Source organism: Talpa europaea, assembly GCF_964194135.1.
Source record: "Talpa europaea genome assembly, chromosome: 13".
Classification (NCBI taxonomy): domain Eukaryota; kingdom Metazoa; phylum Chordata; class Mammalia; order Eulipotyphla; family Talpidae; genus Talpa; species Talpa europaea.
The window spans coordinates 90,808,664-90,836,646 of record NC_140080.1 but is presented as its reverse complement, the minus strand read 5'-3'; the positions used below and the strand labels follow the sequence as shown (position 1 = coordinate 90,836,646).

The window sequence follows — 27,983 nt, the reverse complement described above, 5'->3', positions numbered from 1 at the left end:
AGTAAACATTGCACACAGCGAGTATTCAGTGTAAAAAAAAGCACACATCCACATTTTCCTTTTGATAGTCTGGAGGTTTAAATTACACGTATCATACAGAGAAGCCTGTTGTTGAACCAGGAGACCAGCGGCTCAAAAGCAACGCATTCTTTTTTGTCTTAGACATCAGTACATGAGAAATGAAACATCCCGACTGCATAGAAATCTGGGAAACGTAGAGACAAAAGAAACACAAAATACCTTTCCTTGCCTCCCCTCCACACCCCTCCATGACTGCCCACACTGCCGTGTGTCGAGTAGGCAGGCTTTACTCGTTTCAGTCTGCAGAATCCAACGGATCGCTAGGAGGGGGGAGGGGAGGCGCGTATCTCAGTCTGTAAGTGCCTAAAACGGGAAAGACAGAACGCTAAGTCACTGCTCACAAAGCCACGCGCCGCAGACCACTACAGACAGCACACGGGCATGCGCTCCAGAGGCCGCTTCCTCCGCGCTACTTCGATTCCGAAACGGTCAGTACAATTACTTTTGAGAAGGAACACGAAGTTTGTGCTTTAAGTTCAACCTAAAGCTATCAAATTCCATCTTCCTTTAAAAATGCCAAATCGAGAGTCCCAAATCAAGACCTTCTCCCTGGGTGAGCTTTGGCAACAGGACAAAAGCCAAATGCAAGGAACGGTAGGTCTGAGGTGTCTACACTGAGTTTGGTGTCTCGCTCATACTTATTTAAGAGCATTTTCTTATTTCAACCTACTTATTTATAATATTAAACTTAGGTCAAATTCCTTTACTCCCAAACCAGTGCTTAAATATCTCGTTCCTGTAAAACGCAAGGGCATTTTTAAAAACCATCTGCTGGGAAGGAAAAGGGTTGCCGGGGCGCCCGCGGGCGGCCAGCTGCTTGTGGCGTAAGTACACTGAGGAGTGACTAAAACCTCCCATCAGGTGACTGGGTTGCCTCCTCGTTTTTCATTATTTCAAATTTATGCTTACTCTTATCAAACAGGGTTGTAGCTTTAAAAGAAAAAAAAAAGTGCCGCAAGCCAGAAATTTGACACTAGGCAATGCAAATTCCCACTGCATCTCTTAAGAGGCGCCTTGACAGTTTTTTCTGAACTGGAACTGGATTCCTCTGCACTCCCTCGTCCTGCGCGGCCTGTGTCTACCCTACACGCTTTGCCGTCTGCTCTGTACGACTTGTCCCCGCACGCACAACATCCGACACGACCACACAGCAGCGCGCTGCTCCGACAGCACCCCCGTGAGCAGCGGGGGAGGAGAAACGGACCCTCAGAAACAGGTGCGCTGGGAGCCCTCAGGATTACCTTGCTGACTGGCCTCCATGGACGACTGCTTGCACTCCTGCGCGTAGTGCCCGCTCACACCACAGTTGTAACACGACACATTCCCGTTCTTCTTGGGCCCCGAGCCGCTCGCGTTGGCAACTACGCCGGGTGCCGGGTAGACCGGGTAGAACCTGCCAAACGCTGCCACCTGCTGCACGCCATAGCTGGCCTGGCTCCCCAGGACGTGGTCGTGCACCAGCCCGTTTGCATATGGGGTCTGAGGCAGAAAAAAAGGAAGCTGGCTTCCATTGCTCTGATGTGCTTGGTTGAGGTAGCTGCCATTGCAGACGGACGGCAGAGTGAAGAAGGACGGGACTCGGTACATGGGTCCGGGCACGGGGTTAGGGTAGTAGTAGCTGTTGAGCTGAAGGCTGCTATTGGTCCCGCAGCTGCACCTTCGCCCGCAAGAACCGCAAGGACCCGAGCCCATCTGCTGCGGCGGCAGCATCGCCCCGTTAGCGTTCGTGTTCCCCACCGCGCTGATGTATGAGGTGCTGTCGCTCTGCGCTGTGCTGTGTGTCAAGGCGGGGCTGGGGCTGGGGGCCGGGCCCGGGGTGTGTGTCGGGACAGCGGGAGGCACCGGGGACTGGGCTTGACTGATGCCCGCGCCCGCCGACGGGGTGGACGTGGCCGCCGTGCTCAGCACGCTGGAGTTCTGGCTGGGCAGCACGCCGGCGGCCAGCGGGGAGCCGGGCAGGGTGTAGGAGGCTGGTGGCTGTGCGGCGGAGAGGCCGGCTGCTGGAACGACTACCTTCACACTGGTAGGCTGAGGGACGGTCCCCGCGCTTCCCTCAATTGGAGGCACCATTTGATTGAGTCCTACTACTTGGGACGCAGGTTTTGTGATGGGGTCCGTGGTGGCAACAGGAGATCCTGGAAAACTACCCGGGCTATGGACAGGAAGAAAGGCAGTGCTTGGTGACCCGACACTCAGACCCCCGGCCGGCGGCTGTGGGATGCTGACTGTACAACTCTCCGAAGGTCCCTGTGGCGGAGGCAGCTTCAGCCTCTGAATTGTGAGGTGCAAAGCAGGAGCGCTGCCATGCGGCAGGAATGTTGATGGGATAGGTAAAGGGGAAGCCAGTAATTCAAGGTGCTTTTCTGATTCTCCAGTGGAAGCTGCTGACCCCAGCATTCCCCCAGGGGCTGAACTTGTGGACTCTCTAATTGCAGAAATAGCAACAGGACTTGGAACCAGCATCCCTACTGTCTTGCCTTCGGCAGACTTGGGTGGAGGAACGACAACTTCAGACTTCTGGGCGCCGCTGTGCATGACACAGTGCAGAGTGGGCATAAAAGAAATGTGCGGGTACTTGGGTGAGTTTAAGGGGTCTTCCAGGACGCTGCCGTCGTCGTTTCCTAGCGAAGCGATCGGAACAGGTGGCTTGACAGTGAGTGTCTGGGTGACAGAGCTGTAACCTGTAAATCTGGTGGTTACTGGATTCCCAGAATCCTCAGAATTGCTGTCTGTGTCTAAGGAAAACAAATATAAATAGATGTTAACGAAAGCGTAGCCCTCCTCCTCTCTTGCTAGAAGTAAGTTTTAAGCACACCTAAAAGGAACTCTGACGTTTGGGGCGGGAATAAAAGTGTTCCTCTATTGTGTTGCCTGACTGCCAAGCTGAACTTCTTTCAATTTTTTACTTTCTATGGGTCACTTATATACTTTATCTTTAAAATATGGACATTCTGCAAAAGGCAAGACTATGGAGACAATAAAAAGATGAGTGGTTCCCAAGGGGTGGTGGAGAGATGAACAGGCAGCGCACAGAGGGTATTCTGGGTAGTGACAATGTTCTGTATGATGCTATAATGACAGATACATGTTCTTATAATTTGGCCAAACCCGCTGAGGTAAAACACCAAGAGTGCACCCTTAATTAGATCATGGACTTTGGGGGATTATGACATGTCATCCTTAATTAAAAAAATGTATCAATCTAGTGAGGCTTTGTATGTGGAAGCAGGGGCTTTATGGGGAATGCTTTTTTTTTTTTTTTTAACCTTCCTTTCAGTGTTATTATAAACCTAAAATGCTTTACTAAATAAAGCCTATAACAACAACAAAAATATATGGAGAGATAAGCAACAAAACAAAAGGTTAACTGGAGACTGAATGAAGCACAGTGTAAAACAGAGTTATTTAGTGTCACCTTATTACCAAGGATTAAATGTTAACCTAATCAATTTTAGGCCATTCATGTGATTTTATATTGTGCACAGCCAAATCCATGGTCTTCATATATAGAGCCTACATAAATGAAACAATTTAAAGGAGCTCAATCAAGACTATATTTAACCCAAATATCTAGAGGTAGGGAATAGAAGAGTTTTATTTTAGAATGGAATAAACATTCTTTCTTTCATATTTCAGTGGGGGAAGAGAAAATTCAAAGCTACTATTAACAGTCACAAAACAAATGCGCTAGAACACGTGCAGCAGGGCAAAGCAAGAGCCTGGCCGTGTCTCCAAGGGCAAACAGCAACCCGGCATATGCACAACAGTCCCGCTTTCATACGTGGTACTGCATCACTCTGAAGCTAACCCACAGAAATAACTTCAATCTACTGAAGCTAAACCATTAAGTCATATATAGTGTCATATATGAATGTTACACTTTAATGAAAGGAAAGAACTTCAATCTACACTTCTCATGGACTTCCTGACTTTGGTACAGGAGACAAAGGATAAAATCTAATTCACAAGGTTACAATGCCTTAAACCCAGACACTACAATAATGTGTACACAGACCATTCAACTAATTGCAGTGCCCCTTTTAACATCCTTCTGTTCAAAAATATAATCTAACTGGCATTATGTATTTAAAATGTTGTATTATGTTCACATGTTAATCAGTTTTGAAACAGAACACTGAAGACGAAACATACTAGTCTTCCTTGAGAAGACCAGAATGTACTTAGTGACAGAATGGCAAGCAGTATTCGTCCAACTATTCTCTATATTACAAAAAAGAGAGGGAGTATAAACTCCTTCTCATAATTGGGGTGTTTCCTGCTAAACTTTACAAAATGCAAAGTATCCAAAACTTACTTACTTAAGACATTACATCTCTCTCTGTACCATCACAGGAGTGTGGCTGAACATTTAAGGCAAAAAGAAACTAACATTTCTCAGATGATGAGTTAAGTTTCTACATGAATTGGGTTTTGTTTAAATCTTCTTAAATCATGGCAACTGAATCCATAATTTTAAATTAAGGGATGCTAAAAGTTTTCAGAGCACTGTAAGGTCTCACCTAGTTAAAGGAGATAGGTCTCATCCTTCTTTAAAAAGTGCAGAGTCTTAACAAGAAGAACAAAGTCTCGAGCTTTTAAAGCAAGCTTTCATGCCCTCAGAATTCTAAAGCTGATCAAAGCTCTGCATCACTGTGGAACTCCCCCTGACATTTAAGGTGTCAGCCTTAAATGATTATTCATTTAGGGATGGCTCATTTAGTCATCTGATAACTGAGCTAGTTCTTCCACACAGGCCACCGACTCAGCCCATCTGATGCCAGGAGTGGGATCTTGGGCAGACAGATGTGCTCTAACAATTCTGACCATGGTCCACACAGCACTGTCAGCTAAAGAGTCACAGGACTATCTGTACACCCTACAGAACCAAGCATGTGAAATCAAACATACTGAAAGTGTGTATTCTGGGCAAGGCATAAAAACCCTCTCATCGCCCAACCTTCTCAACAGCTGTGTTACTTTCACTTTTTTCCTTTCCTGAGGAAACTGCAGATCAGAATGCAGCGTTGCCTCAGGTTAGACTTGGTGGTACAGTCACTGCAGGCTACATTTGGTGTGACTTCAGAATAACTTCAAAGAAAGGGCTGGCATCAACTGTCTCTGAAGTAGAAGCACCATGGCTCGGAGACACCACCTCAGTATCGTGGAGCTGGGGCTCAGGAAGAACCACACAAATGCCACGGTCTTGGGATTTTTACAGATCTGTAGGTGGCCCTGGAGAAACCATCCGATGCTGGCCACAAGCGTGGGAACACCGCATAACCAAGACGCTGCAAATCAGACGTCGTCGTCAAGTGTAAAGAACAACATCCTCATTCAACATACTCATTTCTGAGATCTTGCTTCCAGAATGGCAGAATAACGACGTCTGATACTCTACCCCACCATAAAAGCAGTATGATTCCTGGCAAAAATTGTCAAAATCAACTTTCTGGGAATTCTGGAAATTAACTAAAGGCTTGTAGCAATCTGAGTGTGTATTCAAGACAAACAGTTTAATCTATTTTAGAATAACCAGTCCGGCAGCATTTTATTTTGTCTTTATTGCCATCTCATCTCACTTTCTCCAGCTCTGAAGTAGCCTGGTAAGGTTACAGACCTGCAACTATGACAGCTATGAAAACCGGCAGCCTAGCGGCCACTGGGACCCACACACATTTTGAGAAAGAGAAATGAAGCCCCATCCTCAGAGAAATGTCACTACCCCCAACTGACCAGCAGCTCCAGCTCAGTGTTGACAGCCTCTCCCCCACAGGCCATCTGTTACAAACAGCCAGCAGCAATTGTTGAGCTAATAAGAGGTTTACCAAAAAACTTGAAAGGAAAAACTGGAGAAAGAGAAGTCCACAGGGAGCTTTGAGAAGCTTTGCTATATATGTGGGAATTCAGAAGGTGAGGAGCACGTCTAGGACTGTACCTATGTATATCCAGAAAAAGGCCTGTGAAGGTTCCCCACTCTCACTTACAGGCTGACGCTACTTCTCTGAGCAAGGAGGAACTGAACACATAATACATGCTGACAACAAAAGGCAAAAAGGTAGACGTCAATCCTGTCCTATTAGTAATCTCAGTCAATTTAAATGGATCACACACTAATCAAATGGCAGATAGACTGAAAGAACAACAACAACAAAAAAAACCCAAACTATATGCTATCTATAAGATACACACTGAAATTCAAAGACACAAATAGATTTAAAGTAAATGGACAGAAAAAGAGGTATGTAGCAAACAATACCAAAAGAGAGTTAGAGCAGCTGTTATGTTACCAGACAAAACAGACTTTAAGATAAAAATTGTCACTAGAGACAAAGAACATTTTATGATGATAAAAGGGCCAATCCATTAGGAAGAAAAAAAATTGTAATTATATGTGCATTGGACAACATACACATTTTAAATTTTCTAGACTAATCTACATTTTATTGTGACTTGGTCCTCCATTTAATTTCATATTAAGTGAAAGAAGTTTAAAAAAAAAATCAACATTCTAGGAAATGCTAAGGTAATGGTCTGTTAAGACACCCTTTATAGTGAAATTAAATTTAGAATCAATAACGACATTTATAGGAACATAAAACTATTTATCTTTGACCTTGATTTTAAGACAACACACATTTCCCTCCACCATCCCCTATACCCACCCCCAAAGAGCAAACCTCTGTCTTTTTCTTCTTCACTTTCAAAACTTTCTCTTCCATCATGTCGTGGGCTAGACGGAGAACTATAACTCTCTGAAGATGTGTCTCCACATGTGTCAAGTCCCGATCCATTGTCCAAATGCACATCTAAAATTAACAGTTCTATTTTTTAAAATTCATGGTAAGTAGTTAAATTAATTTCTGAATCGAACCATTAGAAATTAGTTACAGCTTTTTCAGTTCTACAACCACCTAAAAAGTTGGTCTTTGATTCTAGGTGAAAAATCATCATTAAATCACAATTTTAGCTGAAAATAATTTAAAAATTCATTCTCAAAACAAAGGCAAAGGAACAAGTCAATCTAATTGACTTTAAAAAATCAGAATTAAGGTTTTTTTGTAGGATCAGTCGAATAATATCATATTGAACCACTTTCTGAGTATAAAACTCCTCAGAGCTTATTTGAAAATTTATTCTTTAAAAAGAAGAAGGGCTGCTGAAATGCCCCTTCTGTTAAAATTACTATGCCTAAGTATTTAGGAGGAAAATTCTTCCCATTTAGTAGCATGAGTAGCCCCTTTAGTTGTGCTGAGAAGCCAAGCTAGCAAATGTCACAATCACTGAGCTGTATGTGTTTTAAACACAGAGGAGAAATTATTGATAAACCAAAATAGTGGACATTCTTACAATGGTCCAAAATTAGGAAATGTCCTTTTCATTCTGCAAACCCAGTTGCCAGCATAGTTTCTGCCTTACAGCAAGGCATTTATCACATGTTCAGTGTCTAAATCCCTGTATAAGGGATTTCAGAAGAATTTTAAGAACTATGAACAAGTGAGTCATTTCTATAGCAAGCTGGTAGAACCAATAAAAGGTAATATTACTATTAATCATTTGGGAAAAGCGTGTTAGCGAAATGACATGGTTTGTATACGAGCAAGTTATCTGACTAACTTGTCTCAAGTGGAGGAGTACATCTGTAAGTGTCACCATTGCTAAAGATGACCCAGCCTAGCTCGCCCAGCCCGGCACAGTCCTCCTACAGTGAATGAATGTTGAAGAATAAACTCATTAAGAATGCAGATGCTGCTTATTCCTTTTGGGCAATAAAACTTTAAACTGCCAAATGAAAACTGCATATAATCTCAAGACTATACGAAGAGTGGCAGAGGAGTTATGAAGGCAAGCATTAATTTTACGGACTAGAGATACTTGTAAACGACAAGTATTTCTTGTTAGCAGCCATACCTTGACTAAGGAAGGATGCAGCTCGCCACGAGACAGCCTAATGAGCCACACTGGTCAAACAACTTGGTTTTAAATTGTACTTATAAAAATTAAACTGTGAACCTGTGACATACAGAAATTCTGCATGTAAGTATTTTAACCAGAATATTGCAAAATGAACCACTGAAGAATTAAGTGAAGCAATAATGCATTATGACAGCTTCAAAGCAGGAAAGATGGGCCGAAAGGGAAGCACTGGGGCAGGGTGAGCAGACGTGTTCTCTAGAAGTTAGACAGTGAAACTACAGTGAAGTCTTGGAAATGTCAATGTAACTTTCATTATGTTAAACAAAAACAGGCAGTTACTTCTCAAAGTAGCAGAATTTGTAAAATGATTTTCTTTAGATTATATATACAGTTAATAAATATTAAAGTCACCAACTGTCATATTACTTTGCAGTTTTCAGAGAACCAAATGCTCTAAATCTAAAGCTACACCAAAGATAACTTCCTCTTTTTGAAGATCCAGAAGTTACTTCAGAAGTGAGAGCTTTTGGGTTCTGTTATCAGAATCCACGCAATGCTCCAGAGTAAGCAGCGTGGAAGGCCAGGATGAAACAACCATGCCAAAGGATATTCCATAAAGACCTTCTTTTAAATATATTAAAACCTTTAAAGATATACACTATTTTGTTACCCACAAAGGGTAAAAAAGCCCATGCAAGTGATTCAGAAAACTTCTGTTAGCCACTATTCTAGCAATAAAAAAGTGGGCTATTAGTAATAATGAACAATAAGAAGTTAGTTAGACGCAAGGATCTCTTAGATACCTCTGATGACAGAACTGTGATGGGTTACTGAAGGAAGCGGAAGAAATTTAAATGACTGTAAAGAGATCGAGAGGCCAACAACCTCATGCCCCTTCACCTTCTTGGTGCCACATCAGTCAGCAGAGGAGTGGGGTGGAAGAAACACGGGGAGGCCCTGGCACAGGCAGGGTCCTTGAGGACGTGGATGGGGCGACGCACACAGCTCTTAAGAACAGATTTAAAGCTTGATGTTTTGAAAGCAAATCCACTGCAAACAACACAGATGAGGAAAAGTCCTAGCTCCTTTTTTTTGGAGGATACAACCTGGAGGAAGGCAGAGGGATTTTTCTTTTTCTTTTTTTTTCCATACCTTTGGGATTTTGAACTACATAAATAATAATTACCTAAAATAGAAGATAGAAGTGAAGTTTTAAAATGAAAAATATATAGCATCTTCAACCAAAATGAGGAAAAGATCTCGACAACTTACACATCAGCAGGACCCAGAGTGTTTTCAATTTCAATACAGCATCTCTGTGATATGATATGCACACGGATTGTTCCATAAAGAAAAAAATCAAATATATCTTGTGTTCAAGTAATGCTTAAAGGAACTTCCCATTTGATACTTTAATATTGCAAAGGGATATTAATAAACAGGTTTTTTTCTAAGCTGGAGTCAACAAATATCTGACCTACATTTGACATCAGTGAGACAAGCTGTATGACGTGTGTTTTATTAGTTATATTCCATAAATGTAAATGTGCATGAATCAGTGACATATTGATCTGATAAGGTTTATCTTAATTTTACAACATTTCAGAATTAAGAGATCAAAGAATCAGAACTTGAGATGGTATTAAAAAGTTAATGAACTACACAGTGTATGTTTTTTCCTAACTTTAGAGAGTAAAGGAACTAAATCACTGAACACCTACATGTCTGGTACTAGCGAAATGCTTTTGGTATGTTATCACATGCAATTCATAATTCTGGCGGGGGTGGGGGTGGGGGAAGTAGCATTCCTGTTCTACAAAGGAGCACACTAAGGCGACTTGAGAGACCATACATCTAAGCAACGGGGACAGCACAAGGGTCAAACCCACATCATCTGAGATCAAAGACCTTGGGCTGCTTCTATGAAAATATGAAAGTGAAGTCTGGTGAGCAGTAGCTCCCAAGTTATGTGAGAGAAAAGAGAGTGAGCTCGTCAGGGTGGTATGTTTGACAGAATTTCAAAAGGAGAATGACCCTGATTTGGTATGTACTTTAGGAGGCAGAAGGTAGAAAATGGAGGAGAAAGGAACAAAGACAGGAGACCAGGCAAAACCTATTTTCAAGAATGTCGACCTTTTGCCTTCCTCATTTATTAGCTTTGCTGCCATTTGTTTTCAGCTGCCATTGCCACAGGAAACCTTGAGGACAGTTAAGTATTTCAATGTACTCACAAATGATACGGGCTTTTTTCTATGTCATCTTCCCCCCTCTAAAGAGAACTCAGCTGATTCAATGAATTGGCCAGGTGATTTTGGAGTCAAAATAAAATTGTATTTCTTTTACCAACATTCAATCTCTCTAAACCATTATCTAGCTCAAAAATACACTCCATTAAAAAATACATTCTGGTAATTTGGGTTGCGCACAATGGAATGTGTGAACATTTGAATACAATTTAAATTTAAAAAATCCTTATTTGTGGGACCAGTCTAGTCCACACAGGTGATGGGTGTACACATGGACAAATAAGCTCCAGGTGGGCTTTTGTTCTTCTGCATCTCTACTGTGCAGAGTAAAGGTTGCTATAACATGGAAAAGTTATCAATGAACCAATAGTTAACACATTTCACCTAAAAAAAAACAAACAAAACTGAACATAAGGTGGGTGAATGGAAAGCACTCTCTAGTACAACAAAAGCCAGAGGGTCGAAGTTCTCTTAAATCAAATCCCCGTCAAGTTCACAGAAAGTCATTAAAAATTGAAAGAGTGTGAAAAACGCCTTTACACAAGAACATGTACAGGCTTCCCATGAGGTGGGAAAGCCCTTCCACGGCCTCTGGATCAGGAAGAGGCTGGCTAAGGAAACAAGTGGGGAGAGAACTGTCCCCAGGAGAGGGGGCAGGTGTGCGAGCCCCAGGGCCTAGGACAGGCTCATCTCCTCAGAGTGCGGTCTCCCACACGACCACTAATACGCAGAAGCGTCTTGTTCAGAAACTGCTGTGCATGTCAAGCAAGCAAGCATCAGGATTGAAACAGTGGCTCAGAACCCACCCTAAGAGGTGGCACACAAGGGTACTTAGGAGAGGGGTACTTGAAAGAAAGACTTCCGTACCTTTCACGGAGCCGTCATGGATGTGCGGAGGAGTGGACAGTCTAATGCCATTTATTCTACTGCTCAGTCTGTGGTCTGTTTTCTTAATTTTCTCCCTAAACCAAAAGTATACATGTCACCAATATTTTAATAAAGGTCTCTAGAAAAATACATTAAGTACAGAATTATTAAAATTCCCCTCAAAAGTTTTTTATAAATAAAAAAATCAGTTAAGTTATAATCTATTGCCAATATTCACCCCTTAGTGTATGGTTCTGAGAGTTTTGTCACTGCAAACTGAATATTTGACAGTTCAAGTTCTGTCATCAATATCTGTTTATTTTCAACTGAAAAAAATAAAGCCCAAGGGTAAAAAAAAAAAAAAAAAGAGGAAAACTATTTTCACCAAATAACCTAAACATACCCATAATCATATGTCTTTTCTGAACCATTTCTGTTCCTGGTTAACATTAACTTGCACTTACTTTTCTATTTGTGGCTTTCCTTTCTTCTTATTTATTGAAGATAAGCTTCGTTTTTCAATTGAATGCTAGTGGAAAGAATAAAAAGACATTACATAGACTAAAGCTAAACCAAATTTATATCTAGCTACTCCCTTATTCTGAAAATCAAACATTAAGACAATACATTCCCAGATGTACATTCTAATACACTTTTATTTTCAGCCTATTTTTTGAAGTAACCTACCTGAACCTTTAAAATTTACATGTTTTCTGACAAACATTTACTAGTAACTATGAAAGAAAAAGATCTATTTTATATTTGGCTTTATTGTTTATTTATTTTTACAATTAAATTTATTTTCTTACAGTGTTGTTAATTTTTGGATCGTATTGGCTCTAACATGACTATCAGCTCAAGATGAGATAGGCACTGAAGTTGAAGGAAAAAGTATAATCCCTTGAATGAACAAAGAAAGTAGGTCATTATATAACTATGACTTAAGGTAACACACATTTTCTCAAAATATGCTTCAATGCTTTAGTTCATGAAAGCACCTTCCAGTAAAGGTAACACCTGAATCTGAGTGTTAACTAGAAATAAAGGTCAGGTTAACAAATCTAGTTTCTCAAAGAGGCAGCTCTGCCCGCAGCTGCCAGCCTGGTGTCCACGGTGTCCCACTGGAGAGCATTCTGCTCTCTGATTACACCAGCCCCCAGAAAAGCAGGGGTTCCTTAGCCACATTGAGAAGAACCCATAAACAGGTCAAGCCACCCATGAGGGTAGGTCAGTTTCAAAAGTCACATTATCAGGAGCAAGACTGAAATGTCAGTGATACTGTTAAAGCAAAACATCTGGCATAGTAATTTTATATACCCTCAAATAGAATAAACATTTCAAGGTATCATATTCAAAGGTACTAAGTTTGCTACATGTGCAATAAAAGCAATATAAACATACTTTTCAAATGGCTCTCAGAAAAACTTAGAACATATAGACCAGTAATAGGTTTAAAGTCAAACATATAAGCATTCCTTAACTTCTAACCAAATATACCCTAATAATTTATTACCAACATGAGACTCACAGAACTCAGTTTTATTATGCGTGACAATGTTTGAACTATGTGGCACAAAAACAAGACAAAAAGTCCCCCCGTACCTGATCGACCATGGTCGCGCAGTGCTCAGGATGCTGAGAGGCCGTGCAGCTCTGCTTCCTCCAGTCCACGACTCCGTTCTGCTCGGAATACCGCACGGGAAGCCCGTCCAGTGGAGAACAACTTGTACCAATAGTGCTGTCCAAGAGAAAGTTCACAAGCGTGAAAATCTGTCCTCACTAAGCTAACCCAGTCCTGTCTACTGTATGGTATCATCAAGTGTACTAGTTTTATCATGAAGAAAGCATCAGTACGCTCATTTTTTCCTAGAACGCAAAAGCAGTCTACGGCAAGAAGAAACCAGCGCGGAACTATCTTCTCTATTTAATAACTGACACTTGTCTCTGAGGAGATTAACAAAAAACACACGCTCTGCCTTTAAATTCCAGGCCTTCCCTGCCCCACTGGCAGTGGTGATGTGAGGACAAGGAGAAGCCTGCTCACTAGACACTGTGTCAAACAAAGATGGGAGAAGAGGACAGGGGAGCAGCAGCACCTGGAGATCGTGGTCTACACCTCCCTAAGGTCCAAAGGCATCAAAGCTTCAGACTCGAGAAGCAGAACTCATGCAAAGAAAACCATAAATATATCACAGGACAGCTTGAGAACTCCAGACGATGAGACCATCTTAAAAAGCCATCAGTCGGGAAAAGTGCATTAACTTCAAAAGAGCAACAATAAGATTGAAGCAACGAATGACAGCCACCTCATATCTGAGTTCCCTCTAAAAGTGGGATCTGGGAGGCTGTGGTTCACTTGGGAGGTGATCCCAGGAAGCAGGAGCAAGCAGTGGCATGAATGAAAAAGGAAGCACCAGTGTCAGGGGCATGGCTGAGGCTGCTGCCACAGTGACAGATTCAACCCTGCTGGTACCTCCCAGGATTACTGCCCGAAGGACAGCAGCTGGAGTACCCCCATGCACTGAGGGCTAACCCCAAAGAAATGGCCTCCCTTGCATGTACTTGGGGCCTGCATCTTGGAGAGTCAAGCAGATCCCCGCAGAATCAGCAAGGGCCCCCAGGCGGAGAGGAAAAGCCTGGGGCACATGCTTGCTGTGGGACAGTACCAAGGCCAGGGGGTCAGGAGTCACAGAAATGTTTTCATGTGATTTGCAACAGAAGTCAGGGCTGGGACTGGAGGCTTCGATGCAAGGGATGAAAGGACAGCAGGATTGTAATTGCCACACTGTCACAAAGCACTCACAGAGAATGCCAACCTAGACTCCCATAACAGGGAAATTATCTTCTAAAAGATGAGTGCAAAATAAATGTTTTCTTCGGATGAAGTGAATCCAGCACTGTGAACCATCCATGACTATATGAAATAATCAAATGTTCTTCAGTGAGAAGGCAAAGGGCCTGTGGATGCTTAGATACACAGGAAGGAAGGACAAGCACTGGCAGAATCTAAATTAATTACTGAAAAAAAGGTGTCACGAGGTTTAAAATACACAGGACAGCTACAGTTTATAGATGGAGGAGAGATGAAATGGCGCACGCGTATTAAGGTACAACATCAGACCTCAGAGAGTAAGGGTTGCTAAGACCACTATAAAAAGGTGTGACATAAACTCTAGGTAACCACTAGAGAATCGAAAAACGCATAGCTAGCATGTCTGATAGAAGAGAAAAAATTATAAAAGCCACCCACCCCAAAGCAAGAAAGGAGTGAAAAGGAAACACAGAACAGGTGGCATGAGCAACAGGTAAAGCAAAATGGCAGAACTGCTGTCAAACATACTGGCAGTGAGTGTCACTCTAATTTAAAAATGCACAAAGACATTCCAGTTTTAGGAATTAGATACCTACTTCACAATGGGACTTTTCCCGGTGTGTTTCTTGTGGATGATGGTGTGCTGTAACACATCTAGAGTACAGGAAAAAAACAACTGTTATACCAAAAACGCTTCTGTGAAAATCCAAAACAATGACTGTGACCAAGACAGGGCGACAAACTTCTAAGTATTTTTCCATGAAGGAAAATTCCTTACAGAGCAACTTTTCAAAATTAAAAAAACTAAAATTTTCTTAAATCTCCTTTCAGATGTGTTCTACCTAGTAAGAAATCAATTTTGTCCATAACTATGAAAGTCTAAAATGAGCAGTCACTGCAAAACCACATCAATTTTAGACCCTTTTTAAAATTTTTAAAGTTCTACTTAAAAAACAGAATTTAAAAAATGCAATTTTTAATGAAATGGACATCTCAAATATTTAAAAATCACATAGATTAACATAGCAAACACCCATATATCCACTTCCCAGATAATCTGTTTTCATTTTTTTAGAAAGAAAATTTCATAGCAACAATGGAAGCCCTTTGTCCATTTCCCCCCTCCCGAAGCTAACTAGTTACAAAACCTAGACCATGTTTTTCTTTTAACTACCCCTAACTGTACGCACAAGCACAGACAGTGGTGCTGCATGTTTGAGTCTAATGCAAATATTCTTCTTTTTTATTACCACCTGGCATGGATATGCCACAATTTAAAATTTTATTAACATTTAAATTATTTGGGAATACCGGGTGTTTGTATTACAGACACTGCAGCTATGGCACCTCTGTCCCTGTCCCCTAAGCACATGGACAACAGTTGTCATAGAAGCAGGACTGTTGAGCAGAAGCATAAAATTACCTCAAACTTCACTGTACAATATTAAATTTCTGTGCAAAACAGTGCATCAAATTTATATTCCCATCAGAGTTGTGATAATTTCGTATTCTTGACAACACGAGATTGGAAAATATTTTGTCCATCTGATGAGTATGACCTGACAGCCCACTGTTTTGAATTTGCAGGTTCTGGACTACATGAGAGGCAGAAACTGCTTAATGGCCTCCCAAGTTTCTTCTTCTATGAACTGCTTGTCTGTAATTTTTGCTCATACTGCCAGGCTTTCTCAGTGATTTTGAGGAGAATCTTTTTTAGTGTTTTCTGCAAATATCCTGCAAATGTTTTCTGTCTGGTTTCTTGTTTCAGATTTGAAAGATCTCCACCCTGATCATGCTTTGTCTTGTTTATAAAAGCCTCTTCCCAGATATTAACATTTAAAAGTTTAAGGTTTACATTTTATATATTACAATGTTACAATATATGTTACACACAGATTGTTATTCAATTAGAATTTTAGTGCATGTTTCAAGTAGGGATCAAACATATATAATTACCGACAGTCTCCAATTCACTGACAGTCTCCACTTTCCCCACTTATTCGTAAAGGCACCTGTCACATTTTGAGTTCCCATACGTCTGTTTCTTGGCTCCTAAATCTATTCTACTTGTCTATTTGCCTACTCCTATGCCACTATGATGCAGAACGGCTTATTTTAGTGAATTAACGTTTACCTTCTTCTTGACTTGAAGCTTCTGAGCTATCTTCTTTTAAGTGTTCTAGTATCTTAGAAGTCTTCAGTGATGATTGTAGGTTATCTGCAGTTAAGTATTTAATATCATTAACTTTTTAGGGAAATCATTAAGAGATAAAGGCAACAAATTCAAGATTACTCTCCCCTCATGGGAAACAAAAGGAGGGTTACTGGTAACTGGAGTATCTCTACTAGTCGGAGCCTCTCAGAAAGCTCAAGGACTTAGCACTGGAGTTGGGATCCTGAGCCACGGCATGGCTAGTTGCTACACATCTGTCAGTCCCACGGGCTCAGGTGGAAGAAGAAGAGATGCACTAATTGGTATGGAAAGACATCAACTTTTTAAAAATTTTCAATTTGTTGTGGACCTTTACTTTTGAAATAAAAATGAGGCAGCACTAAATCGCTACAAAAGTATTTCACTATCTACTCAGTTCCTGTTCTTCTATTACCAACCAGTGACAAGCTATCTTTCGTGCTAGCACTGACCCACAGAACACATTCTGACGGCACTGGATTACCCCCCCCCCCATTAAAATACAGACAGTGGGTTTCCAGAGTTGAACATCTTAAGTCATTTAGGGGTTCAATGCCCCTTTCTCAGTTGTCAGGACATGGAACATTGCTCTCTACCCCAGGGGAAGAAAGGTACCACTGTCATTTTGTCAAGAGTGCAAATGAACTCTGACAACATGTGTTCTTTGGTGAAACTTCTTGCACATGCACAAAAAAACCACTACCTTGACCCGTCCATAATCTCAACACATGCACTGTAATACAGTGCTTTAATTTCCTAACAATTAGGAATCTTAAAGTCTACCAGCCTCTTTAGCATTGTTCCTGTAATTTAAATACCACCAAGCTCTCAAGATGATGTCTATTAATTACATTTGGACTATTTACTTGGGTGAATTTTTCTGGTCAAGCTGTTAATCTGAGTTAATTTAACTTTGTGTTTCAATGCCTGTAGAGAAGAGAAGCTATTAATAGCTATTCAGCAAAAATTACTGGTTCAAGTAGAAAGCAGTGATTGATAACTCTATACAGCTCTAGGATCAGGATTCTCTTTAAAAAAAAAAAAAAAAAGGCTGTGACTGTTAGATATGAATTTAACCATGAAGTTGCTCATCTTACCTTAGTCAACTAATCAAGAAGAACCATTAACTCTAACTGCTAATTATATGTTTAAAATATCGAAGGCAGGTATATTTACACAAATGATTAGAAAATTTCCAAAAATTAACCTATATAATATTCCACATATTTTTTTACCTTTTCCTCCCACCTCAAATTGAGGAAACATGCATTTTCTTTCTCTTTTAGGTACAGGAAAATGTAACTTTGTTGAAAGTAGAAGATACAAAAACCAAAATACCCACTTGCCACAGTGAATGTGCTTAATGTTGGGAGAAATTCTCCTAAAATGCCCATCAGTGTTACTGGCAAAATATTTGTCAAAAGGCAGCTGTGTAGACAGATGTGTATAAAACTAAACACAAGGCGGACTGTGATGAATGTTGAAATGTGAGTAATACTGAAGTACAAGAACATTCAGAAAAACTAGAAACTCTTCCTGAGGTGATATTTCAGTTGGGTCTTAAAGCAGGTGTGATTTTATAACAGGCCGTGACAAGGAAGGACACTCATGGAAGGGCACAGAAGGAATGAGTGGGAACATAAGCTGGAAACGGTCAGGGGTACCGAGCAAATGCCAATGGAGCAGCTAAGCCTGAGATCTGAAGAAAGGAGGCCCAAGTGAGTGCATGGCAGGATTTGAATTTCACACCCAACCTTCAGATTCTGAAGAGGGACTTATCAAATTTATTCCTGAAATAATGCTGGTTAAAGTATAATGAGAAACTATAATCTGAGAAAAGAGCAGGGCTTTGCAGGTAATTAGTGAGAGACCCAACAAGAGGAGATTTAAAGGCCCGGCCTTTAAATGACTGAAGCCAGGCAGGAAAAGTGAAAGGAATAAGGCCAATGTTTCCAGTATGGGAGGTTGGGGAGGAGAGGGGAGGGTCATCATGGAGGAGGGGAAAGGCAGATTTTAAAGAAGATCCTGCAACCATCACTGTAGCATCTCTGCCACCTGTCAGCTGGCTCTGTTAAGGTCAGAGGGACTGAGTATGTCACTAGTTTCAGAGACACTTGGGCTTTTCCTTGGAATCAGCTTTTGTTTATTTTCTTCGAAACTGCAGCATGAAATTCATTTAAAAATGCAACTGTTTCTTAAATGCATGCAACTACTCCTTGTCTTTCAAACAACCACCCCATACAAGATGGCATAGTTAAGTAAAGTAAAAAAAAAACACCAAGCAAGACTTGGTGAATTTCTACAGGCACGCAGGATGCTTACTGAGGCTGTGTAGTGGGTCTGATGATATGGACTGAAAAAAGCTGTGCACTTTCTGACTCTGTAGAAAAGCTTGCGATGAAGTTGCAAATAGCTGCCTGCATATAAAAAGAAGAGATCTGTTAATTTCATGTAATATAAATCCACAAGTCTCAGTTTAGATTGTGAAGCAAACTTAGGTGGCAGTTAATTCAGATACTAAAAAAATACAGTTTACCTAAGTAAATGAATATTGTTTGCTAGTGAATTTCCCATAGGAGAGAATAAATTATAATTTAACAAAACTTTCTTTGGTAAGAATCTAATAAACAAGTTTATTTTCAATTTTCTAAAATCTTGTGGTGAGGCTTGATTTCTGGTTTAAAAAAAAAAAAAAAAGCCCAAAGTGGTCCAACTGCTGTCTTTCTCAGGAAATGAAGCAGAATTTCTTTCTTCCCCTTCATCTATGTTACTTTCCATCATCTCGCTAAACCATGAAGACACCTTCCCACATGTAGAGCTTGAAGCTGGCAGACTCGGAAATGGTGAAGGGCTGGTATGGTGTGACTACATCCCATGGCATGACTGATGATTCACGCCACTGTGCGCCACTCCCCAGTTCTAAGTTGGTTATCTTACAAAAACAGTTTTCCTCATGTTGTATTAATATAATTCAAATTGTCCAATCGGAGGCCCCCTCCCTACAAGGGGGTCTCTGCAAAACGGGTCCAAGTCATAGCACATCTAACTGGATTCTACTCTAAGCTGATGATTCTACTCAGCCACTTACAAGCTAAGTCTCCAACACATTATTTTCGCCTTTCAGCATTAATTTCCTCGTAAGTTCTTTGTTCTTTGAGGTGACTAGACACGCCAGCACATACAGACTGAGCTGCTACCCACTCGAGACACACTTCCCCTTTCACTGCTCTCAACACTGCCCATGCGTCGATTTCATTTCAGGTTTTTTATCTATAACTCGGATGAATCATAAAACCATCAAATACTGTACCAAAAGATGACGGATAGAGCCAAATAACGCCTTGGAAACGATGCAAAATTGCTGCTTGGTCCTCAAATGTGGAGACATCAAATAGGACAACAAAGGGTGGAAACAAAGTGAAATGAGGTATGGAGTTAACGGACCTAAATATCCAAGTCAAACATGACCAAAAGGCAGTGATACCAGCCATGGCCTAGTTACATTTATAAACCAATTGGTCAAAAGCACAATCACACCTTCAAGTCAAGCTCTGGGTCCCAGAAGACAGCCTGGGTACCACTTATGACTCAAATGCCAGCTGCAGAGCCCTATGGGAACGCCAAGCTTATAGGTAAATCACGCCTGAGATAAAGGCATGGGCTTGAAATCAGGAGAACTAAAGTCAAGGTTCATTAATGTACAACTCCAAGAGGCAATTCCACCTAAATAAAAACATCAAAGGGGCCTCCCCGGTGGCGCAGCGGTTGAGCGCTGGGTTGCGAAGCTGCCCACAGCCTCTGCAGCACCGGTTCGATCCCCGGCTGCTCCTCGGCCACTGAAGGAGGGTCCCACATGGCGCGCAGACCTCTCCTGCCACCCGCTGCTCCCCTCAGCAGTGTGCTTCGGTCCTTCTGCCTGCTCTGCTCCCCGCTCTGGCTCTGGTGAATTCTCTCACCCTCCCACGCTTCTGACTGTACCCAGTGCTTGTGTAAATAAATAAAAATAAAAATAAAAAAATGTTTAAAAAAAAAATCAAAGTGGTCACTTAGTAAATTAAATCAGACAAGGTTATGTGCTGACATAAGTTGGCCATCACCTCATGCACACTTCAGGGCTGTGTGTTCACTTCCTTAATTTACACTGGAATTAGAAGCAGTGTATTGTGACCACCAAGCTCTCCTTTGCTTATAAAGTCATTTCCTGTTTTTTCATTCCATCCCCTCCTTTATAACTGTTACATAAGTGATATGACTGATGACGATACTAATCTAAAATTCACCAACTGTGAACATACAGTATCCCATTGAAAGTGGTAATGGGACCTCCCTGGTGGCTCAAGGTGTTAAGTCTCAGCACTATACTGCTCCCTTCAGCAGTGTATTTCAACCAATCTGCCTGTTCTGCTCCCCACTGTCTCTGGTAAATCCTCTCACCCACCTACACCCCATCATAAATAAATCAATCCTAAAAAAATAAAGTGGTATTGAGAACAAAGGCTAGTCATACATATGATACACGTATACATACTTAGATATTTAAAGTCATATTTTAAAAAACCACTCATTGAAAAATGCATATAATAAAATGAAAAAATTTTCGAGAAGAAAAAGCCCTTCTAAACATGACACAAAATCTTGAAACTAAAGAGAAAAGGCTGGATAAATTCCATCACGTAAAAATTTAAACCATCTGCATGGACAAGAAATGAGGACAAACAGGGTTCCTTTTCCAATATAATAAATCAGTGCTCATAAACCAGTAAAATGGCCATTCATGGTTAAGATAAAATGGTCACTCAAATACAGATGAAGTGCAGTCTCCCTTTTTGAGATGGGCAAAGATGAGAAATTGAATATTTGATGTCTGCTGTAGTGTAAAGACACAAACACAAGGCTCCTGAGGGTATAAAGGCTGCTGCAACCTCTTTGGAAGCAATTTGGAAGTACTTAATTTAAAATGCATCTCTTTAACCAAATAATAATCCTACAAATTTATACAACAGATAATTGTATCCAAATGTGATTTTAAAATGTGGACGTTCACTATAATAGTGTTTGAAGCAGTTTTAATACATTTAGAAACAATCAAAATGACCATAAATCATACCAATTAGTTATGGCACAACTGAAAATGGAATATCATGTAGCAAAAAGGCAGGAGGTACTTTTCACAGCTGATCTTAGCCAAAAGGCCAAGAAGCGATGCAGCAGGTACTTTTCACATGTTCAGCAGGTCCTTGAAGAACATCAGCTCCTCTGACATTTTGTTAGAATGTTGGTAAGAACGGAAACTGATTCCCGGAGGCCACTGTGAGTGCAGTCTGCACGCCCGGCCCCTCCCTCCCACCACAGTCTTCATGGACTTTTCTGCAGGTCCTTTGGGCTCCTCCCACATCCTAGGATGGTCATATGAGGCTCATGGGCGTGTCTCATAATTGCCCAGCTGGAGTGTGGGTGTGTGAGATGCACCTGCCATGGAACAAGATCGTGTCTAGGCCTGGAGCCCTAAGCTGCAGGGAGAGCCTCCAGGCAGCAGAGGCCCTGAACCAAGATAAGCAGGTAGGAAAATGAGTAAGTACAAATGACCGTTTCACATTAGAAGTGTTTGAGGGTCTCTATTAATATTGATACATTGTGACCTCCAAATCCTCAGACTGTTTAGGCTTTCCCAATGGACCCTTAAGCATTCTTATCCCCGAAAGGCCCAGTTCAGGGCCTGGTCTCTCAAATTGCTTGGCACTCGCTCAGTTCTGGAGGTTTTCAGAGGATAGACCAGGCTGTTGTGGAGAGGTCGGAGTTCGGGTTTCTTTGATGTCTCCCCACCATTAGACTCACAGAAGCATCCCAGGAGCGAGGCCGTGTTCTTTCACTGCAGCCTACCGAGTGGTAGGCAATCCTAACCCTTCACTCATCAAGTTCACTTTAGTGGAGATTAGGGTGGCACCTGTCAGGCTTCTCCCCTCTAGAATTACTCTCCCTCCATTTATAATTAATCAGCACTATGTTGTGGGAAAGGAATTCGATACCGTAAATATCTTGTCATTCAACCACTGAAGCCATATACACACACGACTGTATTCATTTATATAGAAATCCATGATTCTCACCAGTATCTTCAATTCCCATCTGCCACTACGGGGTGTGTTCTCATTTTCTCCTTTTCCTTCCTGTAACTCCCTTCAACAGAGAGAAAAGCCCCTGGCTCTCACTATTCAAATATTTATTAACAGGTCAACCCCCTGTGATAACCTCTCTGCCCCGTCAAGGGTGCTGCCCTCCAAGCAGAGTGCTGGGCCACCCTCACGCACACACCCACTGAAAAGCTGTGCCTCCTTCTTCCTTTTCTCACCTGTTCTTTTCATGAAGGCTGCCCAGTAGTCCAGTGAATGACACGCTGTGACTTAACCAAGTCCCTTTCAACATCTAGTAATTTCTAATCTGTTCTAGTCAAAAAGTACAGCAGTAAACATGCTGGCACAATCATCTTTGCATTTGAATGGGAATATACCTGTGGGATGAATTCCTATGCAAAAGCTATCTTCGTTTAAGTATGAATATCGCCAATTACCTATCTGCAAAAATTTTACCAAATTAACACCTTTCACCACCTATTTACCAAACTTTTTGATTTGCATATTCAACAAAGATTAAATAAAACACTTAAAGTTTTAATTTATATTTCTGAGTATAAGCATCTTTTCGTGTTTAAATGATACCTAACTCCGTGCTATTTTTGTTTACACCTGCTCTCATTTTTTTCCCAGCTTTAGGCTACTGGTTTTTAATTAGTTTTTTCTTTTTTAAAAGATTTATTTATTTATGCATCCAAGAACTGGGGTACAGACCAGAGGATGCGGGGGCGGAGGGGTTGTGAGAGGATTCACCAGAGACACAGTGGGGAACAGCAGGCAGACTGACTGAAATACATTGCTGAGGGGAGCAGCAGGCAAGACAGGAGAGGTCTGTGGGTTGCTCCCTGCCTGGCGGGGATCAGCTGGGGATCGAACTCGTGCCGCGGAGGCTGCGGATTGCTCCATAGTGCGGTGCTTAACCCCTTGCGCCACAAGGGAAGCCCTGTTTGCTTGTTTGTTTTTTTTTAATAGAAATCATTGCAAGTATTTTTTTTTTCTGAACTTGAGATTTGTCCTCATTTTGTTTGTAATGTATTTTCTTTTATACACTGTGCAGAAATTTGAGTATTCAAATTTCCATTTCTGTAGTGGTAACTAGGTGTTAGGCAACACTTGGAAAACCTCTCATACACATATTATTAATCTCATGTTTCTTTCCTGCATTTATTTAAGCCCGTGAGCCATCTAGAGTTAATGCTGGTGTAAGAAATGATGCAGAGTTCCGACCTTTCATTCCCACATGGCCACAGAGGTGTACCTGCCTTTTGCTGAACAATCAGGGAATGCCTTTATCCATGAAAGAGGCATTCCAGTACACAGAAACAAAGACTAACAGACCTCATGTAATTTTTTAAATAAGTATTGTGGTTTAATTCAAGTTAGAAAAGTCTGAATGCAACCCCTAGTCCTGTTGCTTAACTATTACATGAGCCTGAAATTAGTTTTCTTCTGTAAAATGAGGAACAATGCAGCCTGGGGCGGGGGGAGGATGAAACGAGACGATGTACAGTATCTCACACAAGGCTCAGATACGGTGGCTATTAGCTTAAGCCAGTTCTTCCGTTCTTTTTTCCCACCACCACCCCGCTGTGTGTCCCCTCGTCTCTGTTCCACTCTTCTCCACGTTTACCTCAGAGCCCTCAGGATATTTAATGTCTACTGGTTTTTTAAAGTGTTTAATGTTATCGAATTGTCTGTGATCTAATGTTGAGTATTTCTTTATTGTTTTGACTTATTTCCTTGCACAGAATTCATTCTGTTGAAATGGCTTTATTCCATCATTTCGTAGAGCTACAGAATCTCCATGGTATGGATATACCCCATCTTCTTGATCTAATTTTTGACGGATGGAGGACAGTTAGGCTGCTTCCAGATCCCAGCTACTGTAAATAATGCTGCTAAGAATACTGTGGAACATACAATCTTTAAGGAGATGCCCAAGAGTGGGATCACTGGGACATATGGTATTTCCACTTTTAGCTTAAGAGAAATTCAGACTACTATCCACAGCGACTGCACCAGTTTATATTCTGATTAACGGTGTAATCCTTTTTCTTCACATCCTCTCTAGCACTTGTTGGAGGTCTTTTCAGTATATGGCATTCTCAAGGGTGTAAAGTAATATCTTATTGTAGTTTTAATCTGCTTCTCTTATTAGAAGCAATGATGAACACTTTTTTATATGTCTTTTGGCCTTCTGGATATCCTCTCTGATGACCTGTCTATATAAGCTGCCCATTTATTAATTGGGTTATTTGCTTTTTACTATTTTATGAGTTTTTATACATCATGGTTATTATTCTATCAGATATCTATCATATAAATACTTTCTCCCATTAATAGGGTATCTTCTGAATCGTCCTATGTTTTCTTTCATTGTATAGAAGCATTTTAACTTGATGTAAAACCAAATTGTTTATTTTTGTTTTTATTTCCCTTGTCACTGTGGCTGAGTCCCCGAAGATATCCTATCGTTGACACCATGGAACATATCACCAGTGTTTTCCTGCTGTAGATCTTACATCTAAATCTTTTAATCTGTTTGGATTAAAGTCACAGAGTGAGTAATCCAATTTCATTCCTGTACTGATTTTCCCCATACTTTAAACTTCATTTTAAAATATCACAGCTAACGAAAAAATAATGTTACTAAAAGAAATAGTTTTCATTTAAAAATCAAAAACACTAAAAAGCACAACAATAAACTGGTAAAGGAAAGATAGTTTTACAAAATACACAAATCGCTGAAGTTACAAAAAGGCTGAATTTCACTAATAAAGGAAATAAAAAGCAGTGAGATAATCACTGATCACACTGGCAAATATCTCTTAAGTGATACTGCAGCTAGCCGACCTGTGGTACGCAGGCAAGTTCAAACACTGGGAACGTGAACTACTTTTCCGTAAGAAAAAATATGTTTCAGATTCTTAAAGAGGAGCCTGTTCTTTGAATCAGTAAATCAAAGAATCTTTCCTCAAAAATTACTCATAAATCCGGGAAATGTTTTAGACACAAGAATGTTCAAAGCTTAATATTTAGGAAAAAATAAGTAACAGAAAATTATCTTTATTCCCAACAACTGAGAAAAAGTCTAAGATTATACAGCCAGATGGGATATATTTTGCAGCTATTCAAAATGCTTCTGAAGAATTAAGATATAAGATCCTCATAATTTCAGGGGAAAAAATAGAATATAAAACTGCGTATCTAGTATTACAGGCAAAACAAAAAACTCAAAGAAAAAAACGTGGTAACAGTTATTTGGATAATTTTCATCTTTTCAGTACTCTTCTGTGTTTCCCAAAGGTTCTATATTGAGCATCTGTTGGATTTTTTCCAGTTTTATTGTGAAATGACTTACATACATCATACATGTACATACACATGTGTATGTACAACATACATGCACATATCACTGTGCATCAGGCGGACACAACCTAAGGCAGATGGCCAATGCACAACACTGCCAAGTGACAACCACAACAGGGGCAGCTGGCAGCCATCTCCTCATACAGACACCATAAATAAAAACAAAAATCTCTGTGTCATTTTGTGAGCTACCATAACCACGTTGGATTTGCCATGAAGTCCCAAACATCACGGTATCTACCTGCATGATTCTGTATCAAGCACTTTGTATTTTAAAAACAAAGCAAAAAAGCCAAATCCCAAGTAGGATTTTATGAGATTGTATCCTCTAACCTGGAGTGGTACAGCTATGGAAGTTTGAGGTGATCACTGGTCATGACCACAGCAACGTAAGGACTTTGGTACAAAGCTGACGCCAAGGTATAACCACTGCCTGGCTGGAGACAGCACACATTGAGCCAACAAGGGCAAGGGACATCAATGAGCACATCTGGAAGATGTGCTTCTGCAGGTGGCCACCCCCCAGAGGCCGCCATCCTCACTATCTCCTCCCATGGGGAACACCAGGCTCCCCCTGTGGGACGAACCCACCCCACTATCCCAGAGCAGCAGCTCCCTTCTCAGCTGCTGCAGATGTGGGGATCTGTGTGCTCGGTCCCCTCTAAGGTCTGCTACTACAGGTCTGCTCCCTGGATGACCAACGTCTACTGGAATCCCAGACGGGGCCCACCCAGCACTTGAGAACAAAAATCTGCATGCATATGCCCACTGAAGTCCAAACAGCCTAGGGTACTCTGGAATTCAGCTATTTATTCCTCACTGCCATCACCCAACCTCTTATGCAGTCTCACCCCTGGAGGGTCTCCTGGACCTAGCCCCACCCATGTCTCCTCCTCTTTCTCTGAACTCCTCCACTGTGCCCACTGAGGTGCCCCACATATTCAAGTTCTTCAATGAACAAAGCCTGAACCCCCTTATGCTGACCAATCTTGCTAGGCCCATCCCACCTGTTCCGGTGGGAGGGCCCATCGCCCCGGCCCTCCTGCCATACCAGGGCTGTGAGAACGCGGACACCCCGTGGGGCTGCCACTCAACCAGTCAGCACTGGCCTCCAGGCCACTGTTCCACATTCAGTTTTAGCACCGGCCTCGCGGTCTTCTCCACGCTTAGTCGTCTGTCACGCTCTGCCTGAGTGACAGAATACGCCGGACTTTTTGCTGGGCTGCCTTTTCCCCAGTGACTTCCTCCAGCTCCTGAGTTATTTCAATCATTCACGTCCACAGGCACACCCTGGATCCTGCCTTAGAATGAAATACTCTCCCCTCCCAGATTTCTGCTTCTCTACATAGAGGAGCAAACATTCCTTCCCTCTTTCGAGCGGCACCCCACCCAGAGGACACTCACAGGGCCCTCACTTAGGATGCGAGCATCAGGACAGTGAATGACACACTCCCCCTCAGCAAGTCAGCTTCCCAAATCAGGCCATCTCAGGCTCGGCCGGCAGCAGCCTCACGCAAGCCCTGCCTCTAAGCACACATGCTCCACCACGGCTTTGACTCGTCACTCCAAGTTTCCAGGACAACGGCAGTTTCCCCTCTGGCCATTCTTGCCAAGGGGCGGGGGGGACGCAGGTACAAGCATCACCAAACCACACTCCAAACTTCCCACACTGCAAGGAGTCGCTTGTCCTTGACATTCACTAACTCAGACGTTTCCCACTCAAATCTCAACTTGCCATTTCCTTCACAAATGGATTATTCCCTTGACGCCCGTTCCCCACCAGCAGCTCATTCTACTGTGAGAGCCCCTGACTTTTACTCTTTGAATCCAACTGCACATCATTTTTTTTTTTTAAAGTAACTCTCTCCCCCATGTCCTTTTGTCACACCCAAGAGAGTCTTTATCCAGGGAAATCCAACCAATGGCTTCCCTATCAGGTAGGTCTGAGCTACTGGAAGGATTTTTTTAATTCCCTCAGCAGGACAGACTGATACAGCAATATCATTCATGAAGCTCCCATTGCAACTGGACTCCAAACCTTGGGCGGCTTACATAGGCATCCCCTGTCAGGTTGTTCTCCATATTCCCACAAGATTATTTTAAATCTCTTACACTCCCAAACATCTGACCCCGTTCTCAATCTACTCCTTCTTAGGCCAATCTCTTACCTTGGAGAAAATAAAAACCATTAGGCAAGAGATCCCTCAACTTGCTGTCATCAAGTAAGCAAATTTACCTATACCCACACCCACCCTGCTTGCTCAGGGAGTCCTATGTGGCTAACAACACCACCCCCCTTGCCTCTACCTCCTCTCTTCCCTCTCCAAGGGAGCATGGGATGTTTTGGAGCTAATCCCAGGCAGGGTTTGTGT

General features: G+C 41.7%; 1 protein-coding gene across 1 annotated transcript in view; it reads right to left on the bottom strand.

Moving 5' to 3' along the window:
• Window positions 1–316: 316 nt before the first annotated feature.
• Window positions 317–27,983, bottom strand: part of ZCCHC2 (zinc finger CCHC-type containing 2) — a gene marked incomplete at both ends in the record, with an annotated part of 49,376 nt that continues 21,709 nt past the window's right edge. The window contains 9 exons of the mRNA XM_084252497.1: window positions 317–384; window positions 1,323–2,816; window positions 6,759–6,887; window positions 11,109–11,203; window positions 11,573–11,637; window positions 12,711–12,846; window positions 14,517–14,574; window positions 16,055–16,138; window positions 18,434–18,528. Of these exons, the coding sequence (XP_084108623.1) occupies window positions 317–384; window positions 1,323–2,816; window positions 6,759–6,887; window positions 11,109–11,203; window positions 11,573–11,637; window positions 12,711–12,846; window positions 14,517–14,574; window positions 16,055–16,138; window positions 18,434–18,528 (2,224 nt within the window). The remainder of the gene's footprint in view (window positions 385–1,322; window positions 2,817–6,758; window positions 6,888–11,108; window positions 11,204–11,572; window positions 11,638–12,710; window positions 12,847–14,516; window positions 14,575–16,054; window positions 16,139–18,433; window positions 18,529–27,983) is intronic.